Raw genomic sequence first — 18,211 nt, 5'->3', positions numbered from 1 at the left:
ATGTAATGGTGTGGTGATTACATAGCCAGTATCAACTGAAAGCGAGTACATCACTTTCGCTCAGAGTAAAATACATTTAATTTATTGCTCAGGACCTGTGAGATGTGGTGTTGATTTACCATTAGCAAACATTTCTTCGCTATTTCTTTGGATGGGAGCCCACAGCTTTCATATGCATACTGCCACAAGAATGAGGACTAATTATAAACTCATTCTGTTGGACTGCACTTGAGTGTCTTTGGTAAATTTCATGACAGACTGCATTTTTGTGTCAGATTCAGAAGGACACTCAGAAATGCTATTGGAAAAAGCTGTTTCTTGTGCAGCACAGTATGGAATCCCAGCGTGATTCCAGCCCTCTGCAGATTTTCAAAGGACAAAAAAGAACTATACCTACCCCTCCTACCAAGCCTAAACCACACATTTTATAAATATCTAAGCATTTGATTCAGCGGATTGAGACTCAAAGAAGCAGCTCTTAGTTGTAGTTGGATCTCTTGAGCAGCAAAAAACACATTCATATTTGAATAATTTTCAAATATGAATGTAAAAGAGCCTCTTGGAGAAAAAAAAGAATAAAGAAAACACAGACAGACATGTGGGCAAAAGATATAATGAGAAGAGGGGGAAAAAAAATACCATGTTTCCCCACGTTGTAGCTCTGCTGGACATTTGTCAAACCGCAGTGTATGGCAGAGCAGTTGTAATGTGCCGAGGAGCGGGAGGAGAAATAATAAAGCAAAGGAGCATGTCAATAACATTACGTTGTATTAAGCCATACGCTCTGCCATATGAATCCATCTTCTGCCACAGTCAGAGCTTTCATTTCACTCTAGGGTGGCCACACATACATTTTAATCAGCCATTTGGCTGGCCAAGCTGACAACTGCTCAGCAACAGAAGCTGATAAGGGTGGTGATAAATCATAGCACTACTGGTACCAGCTTTGGGTTCCTTTCTGAGAACACTCGCCAGTTTTAGATTTTTCCCACTATTCAACGAGGCTATTCCAGGAAACAGGATTATTGTTTCCTTTCTTCGCAATCCAATTTTTTTTCACAGGATGACTGTGTTGAGACTGGACTGCATCTTGCATCTTTGCATGTGTAAAAGTTGTCAATGAAAGATACTATGCAAAAGTACTGAAGTTTTCTGGACCAAATGTGTAGTCATGCTTTTTGGAAACCGCCTTGTTTGAGCTGTGAATCCTGTAATATGTTCTAACCTTTTCTGCAGATCCCTCCAGGCCAGTAGAAAGAGGAATACTTTCTGGTATTGGGGAGGTTTTGTTTCAGTCCTTGATATTTTTTTTTTCCTCTTAGTTTTTCTGTGTTTAAGAATGGCAATGTATGTGGTAATCCTGGCACTGTGCTCTGGCGGCTGAGCCACAGGGATGCTTGGAGCAGTTTGTTTTAGAAAAGAAGGAATGAAGTCGACTGCTGCTTTATTGGAGGACTGAGACCAGCTCGTCCTCAAGTTCTCTCACACATTATTTGGAAAGATTGCAAACACCTAGAACGCTTACAGCTGAAACCAACTAAAACACAAATTCTCTTTTGCAATTCTCCGTGGCCTGATGCCTCTATCAACTCGTATACTTGAAATTCACACCACAAATATTTGATACACACAAAAGTCTTGTGCAGGGAACTTGAATAACAAGTCAAAGACTAAACATATTTATTACTCTGGGTACTAGCTTTTAGCCCAGAGCAGTGTGGCTCAATTACAGGATGGATCACATTTTTCACAGACATTCATGGTCCCCAGGGGATGAGTCTTTATTACTTCGATGATCAGCTGACTTTTCCTCTAACCTTTCCTCAACCATGACAACCTCATACAATGACACTTTTTTCTTTTAGTGACTAATTTTTTGACCAAATTCCTGCAAAAACAAAGACATTTGCATCAGCTTTAGAACTAATTGGCTAATATTAGTATGCCAACACTAAAATTAAGATGGCGTAAAGCATTTCAGCATTGTCATTATGAGCATGCTAGCATGCTTACGTTAGCATTTAGCTCAAAACATTGTGAAGCGCAAGCTTCACAGAGCTATTAGCATAGCTATGCTTAGTCTTATTGAATAATCATGACTTGGACCAAGCTTTATGAAGTATTCTTGCTCAAGAACAAACATCACTTCCTTGGGCTCAATGTTGGTAGGTTAAAACTGAAATTGGAATGATTTCAGCCTTGATACTGTAAGTATCATTAAATCAAGTAAAAATGGTTAGCCATGTGTATAAACTCCAGCAATCAAAGCCATTTTCCAGATACGGTAATTAACAGCAGAGGCAGAATAAAGAATAAATTAGCCTATATGGTCCTCATTATCATGGATACCACCTGCTGAAACACTTTTAACTTACATTTTTCATAATCCTATCTTTAATGTTAACCTATATACGCACTGCCAGCAAATAAGTGCTACTGAAATATTTTATGAGGCAGAACAAAACTGTTTTATTTTTATACTAGGTTTAAAATGAAAAGATTCTTTACCAACCCCATGAAGTTAGTGCAGCTGTATTAGAGAATATACATTGAAAGACAACAGCATGAAAATTATTCTTTTTCCCAGCAGCTACAGCTGTGAGAGTTAAAACAAGGCCGGCGTTTGATGAAATGTAGGCAATTAATGAGCTCCATCGACTCAAGAATGGCAACATCAAATCAGCCCAAGTCTTTGAGCTTGTTGACTTCACACGTGGTACGTCAGCGCCACAGCCATCCAAGCGATTACCTGAGACATCCAAACAGTCTTTTCAGCTTCTCGCAATGGAAGCGCTCCAAAGAAGAGGGAACTGACAAAGAGAGGAAGCAGGAAGCAGGCACTCAGTAGAAGATCTGCAGAGATGGTGGGTGGGGTAGGATGCAGGAAGTAAACGCACACACACACACACACACACACACACATATACATGAACACATTCAAATACACACACACACACACACACACACACTGGGGCTTACATGACAAGTCATTATCCGGCATCACCCAGAGAAGACAGAAGAGTTGCAAGAGGGAGGAGGAAGTTAAGTGAGGAGGCATGAAGGAAAAAAGAGCAAGCAATATAAAGGAAGAAAGGAGGGCAGAGGAAGAGGAGGAGAGCAGGAGAAGGGGGCGGAGGAGGTGGGGGTTTGGTCTTGATCTCTCAAGTGCAAGAGACATAACAGAATGGATTTCGTTGGCATGCATTTTGAGCAAAGGCACTCACTGCTGCAAATCTGTAATCACTCCTCCCATCGTCGTTGTAGACGTTGTATTTGAATAGATTAGAAATAGAAGAGAAATTCTAATAGATACAAACCGGATACTACACACTCTCCAACACTGCCAACACATCTTTGGTTGAATTAACATGTGTCATGGTGTATACCCGTAAATTCACAAACTATTTTTGCTTTCACGTACCTTGAAAAAAAGACTTCACAAAAATCAGAAAATGTACAAGATGTGACAAGAAGAAGAAGAAGAAAAAAAGAACAGTAAAGAAAACAGTGACAAGCTTGATGAGAAAAAACTGTATCTCACATTTTGTTCTGTTTTTTTAGATAGTTGTAGAAGTGTTTTGTTTATGGATTGCAAAAATTTCCACACATCCTATCAGAAATTGGCAGGAAGTTGAAAACGAGGCTGATTTTCAGACAGCTTGGAGATGCGTGGTTCTCGCAGGACGGCTAGTTTGCTGTTGGTGTTCTAATGATGTGCATGCATTTTTATGTAAGTTCAATAAGTGTCCGAGTGCGTGTGTCTGGAAATAAGTCATTGTGTGGGAAAGTAATGGGGGTGGATTAGAAGCATCAAAAAAAGAGAAATATTATTGGTTGTTAAGAGTACAAGTTCAAGTTACTTGTTATTCCAACTGTAACAGCAGAATGAGATGACATTTCTCTCTGTACCAGCACGTACAAAGCTTTTAAAAGCTGGGCTGCTAAGAAAGAGATTTTGTTGAATGGGAAGATTCACAATTCAGCTTGTTATGGAATATTTAAGTTGAATAGCTGTTTTTCGACATTACAAATGTGACCTTGAACTTCTGGCCCCAGGGGTGGCATCTTTTCTTCATTTTTTATTTCCATAGAAACTGGATCTGAAGTCTTATTATTTGTATTGTCATGTTATGTTTGTTAACACGCTACTGTATGGAAGTTACATGTTATCGTGGTGGTATTACATTGCAGCGTTTGTATGTTTTTCAATGCAGAAATGTAACAAAAAATAAATAAATGAATGACTATCTTACAGCTTATATTAGATTCATTATGGTAAAGGAGGGTTTCTATACATATACAGACATGCCATTAAAATAGCTACATGCTGTATGCACCCGGGCATTTTCTCCATCTATGGCCATGGCCACCACAGGTACCAGTGTGTGGATGAATCCTGATAGATCCCCATTACCCCAGGTGTGACCCCTCGCAGCTCAGTTCATTAAGCCAGCCACCCAAGTGTTCGGGACTCAAGTCCAGATTTAATCACACCTTCCATCCTCTTGCCAATCACAATTAGATCCTGATAAGCCTCTCCAGGATGGCACCCGAGGGCCTCCACACACAGACAAAGGTTAATTTGCAAGCAGCAAGGGCCCGGCTACAAGGCCAAAGGTCACCTGATTGAATACATGGAGGATGTGTGTGTGTAAGATGGGGGGGGGGGGGCCTTGGCAGCAATTACAAAGTTCATCAGTATTCATGCGTTTCATTTGTGGCTAATGGGTACATTACCTTCAAAGAGGTGGGCTGATAGGATGTGGCCCTTAATGGGAAATAGCTTGTGGGTAGTCTTTAGGTAGCTGAAATCTAAAAGTAATTTTTCCACCATTGTCTTTTAAAGTCCCTTCACACATGCAGTCACATCTGTGAGCTGCTCAGAACCGCTGCAGTGTTCCTGCGTCGGCTCCTGAGCAGCTCCACTGGAGCTGTTCGGGGTTAAATCCACATGCCTCCTGACATAAAAAGGACAAATTCAAAATGGCTTTCTCACTGTGTATCCAACGTGGTTAAAGTCGCTTAAACAAAAACACTTTAAAAAAAAAAAAAAAAAAAAAAAAAATCCAATTACACTGGGTTGTCTGTGCCTTTCATGACTTAAGCCCGGTCATTAAAGTCACACTGTGTAGCTTTTGGAAAACACGTATCCCCTTTCACTTTTTTGCTGGGTTTTGCTCTTATGGCTTCACTCTCTCTGGTGACTGTTGTAGCTAACTAGCTTGTTGCTAATGATTGCAAAGTAGCTTGTAGCTAGCTTGTTTGTTAACTAACTTTACTAAGTCGATCAAGCTAATAAATTTGGCGGGTCAATGTATGAGCCAACATTAACTTATTACAGATGGATCAGTGGATATGTCGCCTGATAGTAATATTGAATTGCAGAAGAGAAATGCCACACTTAGTTTGAGATCATTTAGTGCCACTTGAGTTGATTGTGACACTGTAAGATGTCTTGCATCATATGTATATTGGTCACAATTCATTAAAAGAAAAAAATTTCACAGGTCCATATCAAGATTGGTGTTTATTTTATATGATTATGTTTTCACAATTAGGTGATATATTGTTACTAGATATTTAAACTTGGCCCTAATCAGCCCATAAAAATCAAATGTTCTTGTTATGTATTTTTGTATGCAGAAAGTCTTGATGTAGATAAATACATGCACTAATACAGTACATGCACTTGTGTCAGGCGCTGCTGTGAGGCCCACTCCCTAGAACTTGGTAATGTTAGTGCTGTGCCAACTGAGCTACAAAAGATTTTGAAAAAATAACAGCAACATGTTACAGAATACAAATTTCTCAGAAGAGACAGACGAGTTTATTTTGCCCTGTTTATGATTTCATCTCTCTGACCTCGCATCCTGTGGTGCAATGTCATTTCCAGGCCAGCTGGCAGCGGGAACATGTGAGATTGTGACGCTGGACAGGGACAGCAGCCAACCACGGCGGACCATCGCCAGGCAGACGGCCCGCTGCGCCTGTAAGAAGGGCCAGATCGCTGGAACTACAAGAGCCAGGCCCGCCTGTGTGGACGGTAAGAGGAGGAGGAGGAGGAGGAGGAGGAGGGGCAGGGAGATCCCGGCTTATGTTTGAGCAAAAGCTTGCTTTTAATCAAACGTAAGCATGTTTTTTTCCTAAGGCATGTTCGACTTGCATTGAATCATGTTGCTGTTGAAGCACGCAAGGCAAAATGAAGTGAATTCTGCCAAATCAAAATGCTGAATCACGTCATCAGTCTCAGGGCAGTTAGGGTTTGGCTGTTTTTAAGTAGGGGCTTAAGGTGGATAAACCTACAGTGTGGAGCAAAGTGGATCACGGGGCTGTCTTTGTGATGTTCGTAAAGCCTGCGCCAAACCAATTTACAGTTGAATCATTTTAAAAAAGTGGCTGCAGGGGGGGTTCTAAGTCCCCCACCAACAGATGGGCTTATATTTCATGGAGTAGACACTGTTTGTGGAACAGTGTCTGTTTCAGTGGAGTTAGACTGCTTTTGTGTTATCATTATCGCTGTTAGAGCTAAATCAATTACTTGATTATTCAGTGAAGTGATTAACAGAAAATTAACTGCAAATTGATTGACAAGCAAGAATTTAAGTCTTTTTTTTCAGCAAAAAAAAAAAAAATCCCACATTTTCTGAAAAAGAGATTGAAAAAATATTTTAATCTATTTCTTTGAGTCATTGTAAGAAGCAAATATCAGCCCCTGCACACTGCCAGTAGTTAATTATGATAAATTTGAATAACTTTATAAAAATTTTGGTTAAGAAGGAAGTATCATAATTACAGGAACATGAATACATTTATTTTTGTTACTTGGATATATCATGTATTCCCCTATGCACCTGTCTAAATACAGTACATGTGTGCAAAGATCAGTTTCACTGTATAAAATGTAAATTTGTAAATATGTATTTCCAAAATGTCAGCTTTTCATAAAACAAAAACAGCGTTTCCAGCGTTACCAGGCCTTTTTACTAATATGTTAATGGGGTTTTAAATGGTTTATGACTCTTAAGAGGTGGGTGATATTTTACAACCCATAAAGGAAAAATTGAGAGTTGCCAAATTTGAAGATACATGTTTTTCACTGGGCAGTGGCTAATTATCTAAGAGAGAAGACAGACTTTTTGTGTACAGCGCAGAGGAAGAGGCTCATTAGTTGTTGCTATGACATCCTCACATACATCTGTGTAACGGGAAGAAGCTTGAACTTTTTTTTTTGTCCCCCCTCAGCCTGTGAGACGTTCCTCTGGTCACCATCTTACCCTCATGACAGCTTTTAAGAATTTCTTATCTTTTTCTGACATCTTCATAGCGAGCCCGCAGCCTCTCAGGGTGCCTGTCACTGAGTCTCTCTCACATGATGTGGCCTCTAGCCCTGGGAGGGGAAGGGAGGGGAGGGGAGGTTATGTGCGCAGGTGAAGGCAGAATAAACAGCTCTGTTTTGCTGGGAAAGACCCGCGGTGAACTGCACCTGAAGACGTGGATGTCTTGTTTTTCTCTGTGATACAACTGTGCCTTCACAGTTGTGTCTCTGATTGGAGGTGGTGCCCGTCCTCAGTGCTCTGTTTGACTGGTTTTACCTGCTGATCATATGAGGTGAAGGCTTTGCACCGAGTGTGAGTGGACGGAGGGTTGCGCCAGTTTGTGTGGCAGATGGAGCTGAACATTACAGATTTGACCTTTTATCCACTTTCTTTTGTTTTTTTCCTTTTTTTTTTTTTCCTTTAACCAAACTCCTTCACACTGAGATTTGTGTGCTTGGTTTGAGTCCTGTAAAGAGAAATCTGATCTCGTAGACGCGACCACAAGCGTTCCAGTCACTGCTGTCTCTGCTCATGACTCCTTTGCCGGTGAATAAGTCATACAGATGTTGCATAAATCCACAGTATCCAGATACTATCAGGAGGTATTTGTCACAACGTGGGCTCCGTGGAGCACTGTGGCATTTTGTGTAGGCTAGATACTTCTCTTTTTCTGAGGAGAGCTTAGGCTTATCAGCTAGCTTTTTAGAGACCTGTGCAGGTGGACGGCAGCTGTAGAGGTTCACAGTGCAACCAACCACCAGGCAGAAAAAAACCCCAAAAAAACCTGAAAATCATTTCATATAGTTGGTATTTCTTTGGATAAAGGCAAATAAAGGCACTATTTTTGTGGAGCACATTTCATACACAAAAGCAATTTTAAAGTACTTTTTTTATTAAAGTACATTTTTTATTATAAGTGTAAGTGTAAGGTGGTGGTTGGCAAGATGAAAGCTTTTAAACTGCATTTAAAGTTAATGAAAGTCGTGTATTTTGATCCGTTATTGAGAAATCCATAGAAAAGCAGCAGTACTTGAAAATCTGGAAGTGAGTACAGTCTTTGTTAGGATGACCTTGAGTCATACATAAGATCTTTATTCTGATGCTCTTTTTTTTTTTTTTTTACTTTTTAAAAAATGATTTTTTTTCCAATTTCAAAAATTTATTTCACACAAATCAGAATAAAATCAGAACCTTGTGAATGGAGGCCCAGTCACTTTCCACACATTGCACAACCTTTTTCTTTCTATTTGAAATCATTTTAGAGAAATAAGTAACTCAAATGCAATTTTGGTTTACATACAACAATATATATTTTTCTATTTTGAAATATGAGTATTAGCAGCAGAAGTGGTGCTGCTGTTTACTCCGACAATCAAAAGACCTACGGGTCAGTGTGTGGCTGCGCTGCAGATCATAGAGATGTGACTGTGAGCAGGGCTCTGTGTGTTATCCCTCCAGTCCAGGTTTGGATACTAGTGGATATGCTAAGGAAAAAAATATCTTATATGAGTATATATTTAAAAAAAACAAGGCCAAATAAAGTCATATACAGTATTAATCATACACTGTAGGTATAGCTATTGCATTATCAGACATGTTGATGCACATCACTGTCCATCTGGCAGAATAAGGCTGCAGTGACTCATGTTAATCTTTCATGGCATAAAGGAGACGTTTGGTCTCTGACTTCAGTCTTGTAGGCTGTGAGTCAATAAGAGTCTCTTCCCTCTCTTTATTGAGGGGCATGAAATAGATCAGTGTAGACAAAATACCAGTAACTAGCTACAACTATACTACACAATGTTTTTATCTGTGAAAACACCAGTTATGCAAATTAACTAAGTAGATTTACTCAAGTACTGTACTCTAATACAACCTTAAGCTACTTGTATTGGAGTCTTTCTCCTTCGCTAAATTTATTCAACAGCTACCTGTTCCTTTGCAGGCAAAGGGCTTTCATTCAAGAAAGTGAACTTCTTATACAACGGGTTATTCTACCCAAGAGCAGTAAGCATTAAAATGCAGTTTTTATGATAATGCATCAGACATAAGAATCCAATAATATATAGTAATGCAGCTGTTAATAATATATCTGTACAGTAATAAAACTGTTAGCCTTTAGTGCCTCTATTACATAAGTAAAACCTAATTAAGGTGATAATTACGATGATTAAGGTGGAGGGGTTGGGATTGTTTTGGTTTTTAGAGTTTAATAGATGTGTGTGTGCATATTTTCTGTCTGATTGTAATTTTACTCTTTCCTCCCATATTGTCACATAGCTCCCAATCAAAACACACGCACACACAAACGCACACACAAAGGCACACACACACACACATACACACACACACACACCTTTATTGCCGTTCATATCACAAAATCCCAGAGCTTGATATTATTGCCATGCAAATCTGAGATGCTTGTCTCCACAAATGCAATCTTATTTGTTTATTCAGACTCAGGCTCCCGTCACTTTGGGGACACTGACAGAAAGAGAGAGAGTGAGAGAGACAGAGAGAGCAGGCATAAAAGACCCCAAACGCCACAAATGGGATTTCAATCAGTTTTAATCTACTCGAGTCCTTGAGGTCTGCTCTCTGTTGTAATATGCCTTTGCCTTGGCTGACACGATCTGTGTCCTTCATGCTTCACTCTCTGTTCACATCGGTCATCCCATGCATGCAGGATAATCCATAGCTCCATCAGCGGTCTCACCCGGCTTCCAGGGCAGTGTGTGGTAATGAAAACAGAGCGAGTGCTGTAGTGCCGTTGATCCCGGAGAGCCACTCTTTGTTGTTGTGCATTTCCCATCTTCCAGTGTCCCTGTGTGTGTGTTTATTGCTTTGAGGAGGTGAAAATGGGAGATAAGCCGTCGACATGATAAGCTTTCCGCGGCCGCGCTGTTTGACGCTCGAGTCTGTAAGGAGACGAGTTTGGAAATAATAATAATAAAAAAAAGAAAGAAAACAAAACCTTAAAGAATCACATCTCTGCAGCTTGAAATGCTCCCTCTGACCCCTTCTCTTTCTTCCTTTATTATTTTTTCCTCTCCACTTCTGCTCTTTGCTTCCCCCCCCCCCCTTTCTTTCACACACACACTCTCCCTCTTATAGCCTTTCTCTCTCTCTCTCTCTACTGTATGTCTTTGATGGCTCTACCCATTTGAGGCCCATATCGCAGCCTAGGACTGCATAAGTACACCCTCGCACATCTGCAATTTCATGCTCTTGAGCTCTTTTACCTCTGTGCTTGATGACTTTTAAGAGAGCTGATATTGATTCTTATTAGGAGAGGGGGAGAGACAGAGAGCGACTATTAGAGAGAAGCAGAGAGTTACCTGGCAGCGGGGAAAGAGTGACAGAGCTGCAGAAAGGGAGGGAAACTCCAGAGAGACGTAGAGGAGCTGAGGGTGACTGTGGATGTGGCGATGGCTGTGACAGCTCAGCAGGGGTGGGTGGGTGGTTTTGGGGGGGGGGGGGGTCCCTGCCCGAGGTGAATGTGTTTGTGTTTGGTCTACTTTTGCCGGGACGCTGATATTGATGAAAGCCTCATAGGTGACCAGTTTAGAGGCTTAGGGCTGCAGATAACACTTTGACTGATGGTGAAGGAATCAGCGTGTGCGAAAAGAGACAGAATGATACATTAACACACAGCGGTGGACAGTACATTTACTCAAGTACTGCACTTAAATAAAATAAACTGAGGGAATCAGTATTCTATCTGCGTGATGTCCATTTTCATGCTGTTCTAAAAGTCTTCTTCACAACATTTCAAAGGCTTTGTTCACCAGTTACTTTGCTCTTTCAGATTTCTCACACAAAACGTATGATCTGCTCCTCAATTATGATATATAACATCGTATAACATGAGCTTTGAGAGCTGTGAGAGTGAACCAAAGCAGTAAAGCTGTGGGCTGCAAAACCAAAACAATGAGCTGAAAGATGCTAAAACTGATGCTCAGCTGGATTCAGGTGATAGCTCTCCGCAGGCTGAGTACTGCATTCATTTCACGTGGTCATGTGATGCATTATTATGATAAAAAATATTAATTACAGCTGCCTTAAAGTCTTATTTCCTGTATGTGTTTATATTGCCTAACCTATTTTCAGTGCAGTTTCCTTTTCTTAAACAGCTTCATTTTTCATTCTCGTGCAGCAGCCTGCCTCATTCCTTCTCTTTTTTCAAGCTACAGACTCAGGATTTCATTTTATTTAATAAATTCATTTAAAAATAAAAATGGGTTGAATGAAAATGAAGAAAATAATGTTTAGGATGTAATTACTTTCAGAAGTGTTTTCATGATACTGTTTTCTTTTCCATTAACTGTATTTTATAAACAATATATCAACTACAACAATCAGCTAAACCAGGAAAATGCTCCTTTTACATTACTGCATCTGTAATAATAATACTACAATATAATGTATATGTATGTGTAGTACAACCACTACAGAAGGAGGCATTTTTCTGAGTACTCATACTTTAAAACTTTAGCTGTCAGTGTTTTTTTAAGCTTTTGAATGCAGGACGTTTACATTTTTTGATGGCGGATCTGATTAAGGATCTGATTACTTTTCTACCACCGCTAACTTGCATTGTCATATCTATAAAGCAATAAAGATTTACTCTCATCCCACTGGATGCACATGCCTGGGCAGATTGCAAATGAGGAATTGTTTCAGTGAATCAGGCAGTGATAGAGACAACAGTATGCGTCAGACTCGGTCTCTGGGCTATTAAACAGTTCCAGAGCTCCAATCATACTGCATCAGCCCACTGGTTTGATTTGATCCAGGGAGGAAAGGAGGAGGCGGCGGACTGTTGGGGAAACATGTCGTGTCAGCTCCAGCAGCCAGTTAGCAACCTAGCCGCTACTGCAGCGCCGTCCAGAGGGATTGGCACTGCAAAAGATGGTCCGGTGGTGAATCTATAATGTTGCACCTTCTCTCTGTTTTCTCTTTCTCTCTGTCTTTTTTTTTTTTTTTTTTTTTTTCTTCCTCGTTTCACATACACACATGCAGACTGAAGACTGATGACCACAGGCTGTGCCTTGTTGGGGAGGGGCAGGCAGATGGGGACCGCAGCCTGAGGTGGGTTGCTTCTCCTTGGGTGTGCTGGTTTGGAGGCTGTAGCCTCTAAACTGGAGCGGGACACAAATCACATGGCGTTTTTTATATATACCGAACGCACCCAGGATGCGCAACTCTCCCAGTCTTTCTTGCATCCTGTCTCTCCTTATTCACTGGTGCTGTTGACAAAATGCAATTTTTTTCATTGCTGAAATCTCCAATTCATGAGTCAGTATCGCTTAAATATCCAAAATGGAACAATACTAGATTTTTCAGTTGCAGTTTGATTGTTTTTCTCTCTTTCTTCCTTTCTTTCCTTATAATCTCAGTATCATATGTATGACAGTTTTGCTCTCTAAAATCTCTTTAGTTTTTTTTTTTGTTTGTTTTTCCCACATCGGAAATACTTGTAAAAAGTACAACTGGATCCAGATAGTGGATTTTTCATTTTGGCATCCACCTGTTGTAAATTGAGCCAGTATTTGTGTTGTTTGTCTGAGGTGCAAAGCATCCATCAGCATCAGGTTGCCTGTGATTTTTATGTGGAAAAAAGCTTTTCTCAAACAGCTTCTCTTGAAATAACTACAGTTATTTGGTGATAGAAGAAAACAACATGAAGGAAATAACAGAAAACAAAGTAAAGACAAGATATGATATAGTAGGCAAAAAAAAACAAGACAGTGTAATTTCAGATGGTTGCAACAGGCTGATTTTAGGGTTGTACTGTAGGCAAAAAGTAAAAACATTACTTATATCTGCTGAGCAGCAATGATGGTAACTTCTGGAGGGAGGAAATATATTTTATATTCGCTTTGTGATTCAGGTCTGATAATACAGTGCTGCGGTGAGAAGAAAAGTCCGACCGAGTTTCCAGGCAGTGATATTTAAGGATTACAATTTTTACTCCAACAACTTCAGTTACGTTACATCGTTTAAAACCCTGAATTTTTTTTTAATGATAATCAGCTACTTTGTAAGAGTAGGTTTATGGCCATTTTGCAGTGGTGGAGATCTTATTTGAACAAAGTCAATAGTAGCATAATACATACAGTGGGAGGAATATTCAATTATATTTGTAGCTTTAGTAATAGTTTTGTTAGTTTAGTTTAGTTTAGTTTAGTTAATCAATTGAGAAGTAAAAGTGTTGAGTGCAAGTTAGAAAAGCAGCTTTTTCCGCTCTCCTCTCCGTCCTCGTACGCTTCCTAAACATGATCGAGGCGGTTTGCTCCAACTGTCGAGCCAGTGCTTTCACAAGCTCTGATACAGAATGAGAACCAAAGCCCCAAACTAGGAGTGTGTGTGTGTGTGTTTTTTATTCTTCTCTCTCTCTCGCTCTCTCTCTCTCTCGCTCTCTTTCTCTTTCTCCCTCTCTCTCTCTCTCTCTCTCTCTTTCCTTTTTTGGGTACTCTGAAATTTTTTGGAAATATTAATGCGGAGCTCTCCCTCCAGAGTGACTGATATCAAAACAGCTTCTTTGTGGGTTTACACACACACACACACTCAGAAATAGAGAGCCGGTTTGTGTTTTGCAGAATGACAAGCAGAAAAGTAATACAAAGAATGCTTGTATTTTCCCCGAAGGGTGAAAAAGCTGACGAGTGGTGCGCATTACCATAAAAATAATGCAAAGTGTCATGGTCTGGCTTTCATTACGTGCCATAGTTACAGTAAGTTTTCCATCCATTAACCCCGCATTTTTTTGGTTTTTTTTTTTTTTTTTTTTGCTTCCTCCCTGCTGGACTCCTCAATAAGCAAAATCCATTTTCACGGACACTGCAACAAAGTGAGGTTGCATTTATTTTGAAATTCCCTTCTCACACATATATTGTATAAACATGCACAGATAGAATTAAGGGAGTGTAATCTTTAAAATTGTTGCCAGTTACCGGCGCAGACTTTAAATGGCTGACAACTGAGCGAAAGCATTTCATCATGTCCGCGATCATTTTTGCAAGAACAGATTGCTGCCCCCCCCTCCCAAATGATGGATGTTAATGCAGCCAAAGATGAGTAAGTAGCTCCACTGGATGTGTGTGTGTGCAGGACTGATGCCATATGCATACATTGACTGTAAATGTTTAATATCCCAGATGATAGAGCTCATACAGATGCCATAATGCGTCCAGGCAAGCCGTTATGCTCTCTCTTAATGAAGCTGCATTACCCACATATCCCTTTCTGCCCGGAGCCCGTTGCACTCTGCGTTCATAAATCTACAGGCACGAGGTGATGAAGTGGACCCAGGTGTTCCAAGGTTCTGAGTTGTTGATAACGTCAGAGCTTATTGATGCCCTATTGTTGAGCATCTTGCTCTCAGTGTTTTATTATAATTAATCCGGGTCGAATGAGAAAAGAGGCCACTAAAGTTATCTGGAGAAGTGCTTGATAAGCACATATAGATACAATGAAAAGCAGACACATTTAAAACGTTCCCTGCGTTTACCTGAGGGTTTTCACTCACTTCATATTCTGATGCAGAAAGTTGGTTTTACCTAAATAGCTGTGAGTCACCGTTGATTTTGTTCTGCAGGGGGAAAAAAAAAAAGAAAAGAAACATTTTTGTGTAATTCTTGTTGAATTCTTTGCTGATTGAATGTCAAATCATTCATCTGAAAATCGAGTCTGTGCTAAGTGTTCGTGAAGAGGGATGTTAGCTCGGTAGACTGACTTCATGTGCTGCGTCTGGCTTTCAAATGAGCCATCAGACCCTTGTGTTGAAGTATTGCAGAGCTCTTCATAGAGCGGGATTGTTAGCAAGGCCAGCACACCAATCACTTGGTAAGCCCACCAGAGTCATCCTCACATCTCGGCCTTATAAATCTTCAAGAGCTTATACGTCTCAGCTGAACTGTCACTCACTCCCGCCTTGTCTTTTACATCCTCTGAGAGCAGACACATGGACATAATAACATGTGAGGAAAAAAGTGTAAGTGCTCATATAAATGGAGTCATTACATATACGGCGCACACATAAAAGCACACAGCTGAAATAAATCAGCAGTTATGAATAAATAAATAAAAGCAGCTTCTCCCCATTTTCCCCTCATTTTCTCTGAGTCTTTTTATATCTTCATCACTCCGGTTGGTGGTGAAACCCCCGTCAGCAGCTGAGGGCGGCGAGGACGCCGGCGCAGCACGCACGCCGCAGTGCGCCTCCATTAACGCCTGCCGCCTGTCCTCCATGTTCCCCACAAGTCTGCTCACCGGCACTGCCGTGGTTGATGGTCCGTGCTCACACCCTCTCCACCTCACTGCCGTGAACGCATGTCCAAGGGTCTGAGTCTGTTTTGCGAGGCTACGGGCTATGAACAGTTAATTAATAATTACTGCTCCTGCCGAGGCCCTCAGGTCTCAGACCACAGTTTAAGTCAGCATCAAGTCAGTCCGTAGTCTCCACGACTGCTGAAACCTTGTTATTGCTTAATGGTGAAACTGTAACATCTGTCAGATTTTTCTTTTGTAATCTTGGTGACCGGTTGCGGAGGTGTTTTTGCACTGCTTGTTAATCCACCAGCGTGGCCAGTACTAAGATGTCTGTTTCTTTGACTGTCCTATTAATGAAGTGTGGGTTTCTTTATGTTCTTGTGTCTTGGTGTCTGTTGTTTCTATAACGATCCAGCACCTCTTTTTGTTCTTGCTACTCATAGTGGCCATCACTTGTGCAGCAAAGGCTTTATGAATAAAAAAGAAACCTGGACAGTAAAACAGCAAACACAAATAAATAATGAAACAGTAAAAATATAGTTTAAAAATATAATATAAATTAAAAAAGTATTGACTTTAAAATTATACATAGAAATACATATATAGATAAAAATAAAAAGTTACATTCATGTATTAATAGTAATAATAATGATTTCATTTACAGCACAACCTAGCAACACAAAATCTTTCCACAAAGCATGCACTGTTAGTCCATTTGATGTCTGTGCTACTTTTTCATATTTTTAAGTTTCTAAACTTCTGACTACATGCAGCCATTTTCCAATCATGTCCTTGAAATCACCTCAGGAAAAAAAAATGAAATCAAGCATTTGAGACATCATCAAGAAAATGCTACAATCTCTTAGCGCCATACACAGATGTAAATTCTTCTCCTTCTGGCAAACATCAAGACGCGACATGTAAAAAGACAGCTTGTTCTGCAGTAATTCCCCGTATTTGTCTAAATGTCAGTCTGTGACAACCTCGGTTGCAACATGTTGGATTGTGAAGCAGCTTTTATTGCCAGTTCTTGATGGAAGCTTAGATGAGGTGGGCCAATCATCTCCCGAGTCCTCGTGCCATTTGATTTGTGCTGTCGACAGAAAAAGGAAGGGCTGAAAGCGTTCACTCACTCTTTCACTCGCTCGCTCGCTCATTCACTCACTCACAGCTCTGATCCAACACGCACGAGCCCATCTGGCACTGAGAGAGGAAGCGCTTTCCCTTTTTAACCCCCATTACTCACGAGGTGCTGATTCCATATGACGGGTGTCACAGCCCTGCAGTATACATCTCCTCCACTCTCCAGCACCCACTTATCTTCCTTTCATCTCTTTTTTGTGATTACAGTTCCTTTTATTTTTTATTTTCGTGTAAAAGAATCGGATGGTTAGGGCCCCACTTTTTACGATGGATGGACGACGGATGGACGGACGGATGGACGGACGGATGGATGAATGGACATAGGGGCCACAATGTGATGGACTGGCAACATGATATCCGCCGGGAGTCAGGGATCTGTGCTGGCTTTGAGCGCAAGGGACGTTAAGGGAAAGTTAAATAGAAGAGGGTAAAGGGGAGGCGATCTACTCTAGTCTTTAGTCCTACAGTGTCAAAGCACCAGCTACAACACAGTAAAAGCAATTACCCGTTGCCTCGTATCATGCTGTTAAGCTCATGTTGTCTAATTTTCAGTGCACTTTAATGATGGACAAAAGTGGCCTCAGCTCCATTGTTTTTACACATTCCACACATGTAGTTGCTTAAAAATGAGGGGACTGTGACTGTGTGGCTTTGACATGATTGGGAAGTGGCGTCTTTTCGTGTGTGTGTGTGTGTGTGTGTGTGTGTGTGTGTGTGTGTGTGTGTGTGTGTGTGTGTGTGTGATGCTGCAGTAGGAAGTAATTTGGTGGTCGGTGGATGTAAATATAACACGGTTGTGATGATCTTCCTCATTAAAGCAGCGGAGGAACAGCTGCACGAGTACACTGGGCAACTAAAGAAGGGAGGCACTCTATTGTGACTGAAATGATAAAATGCATAATTAGGTAGTCAATGTTGTGTTCCATCTCTCTCTCTCTCCCCCTTTCTCTCCTCCTTTCCCAGCCCCTCGCTCTGTCTTGTGCTGATAGGTGCAACTCCGTGTTTCCTCTCCATTTTCAGAAATGATGTTGTTCATTAATGCAATGCAATTTCGGGCAGGCCCCTCTCTCTTCCTTGCCGCCGCGTTTTGTCGTTGGTAATTTACCTTTATTGGCTGGCTTAGCAATTTCATCTGAACATGGGTTCATTTAATAATGTATGCGGCTCGTTGTTGTGTACTGTTCCAAGCCCCACCTGTAATTGCCGTGCAGCTGGGTGCACTCGCCTGGATAGATGCACCAGCTGAATGTGTGGACTCGGTGTAGAAGACGGGGTGAGAATGAGGAAGAGAAAGAATGAAACTAAAAGAGGGGATGATTCTGGGCACATTGGTCTAGAAAAAGAAAAATCATACTGGGCAGTTGAGTTGAAGACGTTTAAAGTTGGGTTCAGCGATATACAAAAAATTTGCTGGATGAATTAGAATATTTGTTTTCGAACAATGTGTGAAATGTCTTTACCTTCAGTCAAAATGTACC

General features: G+C 40.7%; 1 protein-coding gene across 3 annotated transcripts in view; it reads left to right on the top strand.

Annotated features, from left to right (window-relative positions):
* fam19a5 (family with sequence similarity 19 member A5, C-C motif chemokine like) overlaps positions 1-18,211 on the top strand; it is a 139,388-nt gene that overhangs the window by 78,626 nt on the left and 42,551 nt on the right. For all 3 annotated transcript variants that reach the window (XM_022749443.1, XM_022749442.1, XM_022749444.1), the window contains exon 2: positions 5,894-6,043. In XM_022749443.1, the coding sequence (XP_022605164.1) occupies positions 5,894-6,043 (150 nt within the window). The remainder of the gene's footprint in view (positions 1-5,893; positions 6,044-18,211) is intronic.

This window comes from Seriola dumerili, unplaced genomic scaffold, assembly GCF_002260705.1.
Source record: "Seriola dumerili isolate Sdu_G_001 unplaced genomic scaffold, Sdu_1.0 BDQW01000138.1, whole genome shotgun sequence".
Taxonomy (NCBI): Eukaryota; Metazoa; Chordata; class Actinopteri; order Carangiformes; family Carangidae; genus Seriola; species Seriola dumerili.
The sequence above is the reverse complement of the archived record's forward strand: the minus strand, read 5'-3'. Positions and strand labels throughout refer to the sequence as shown.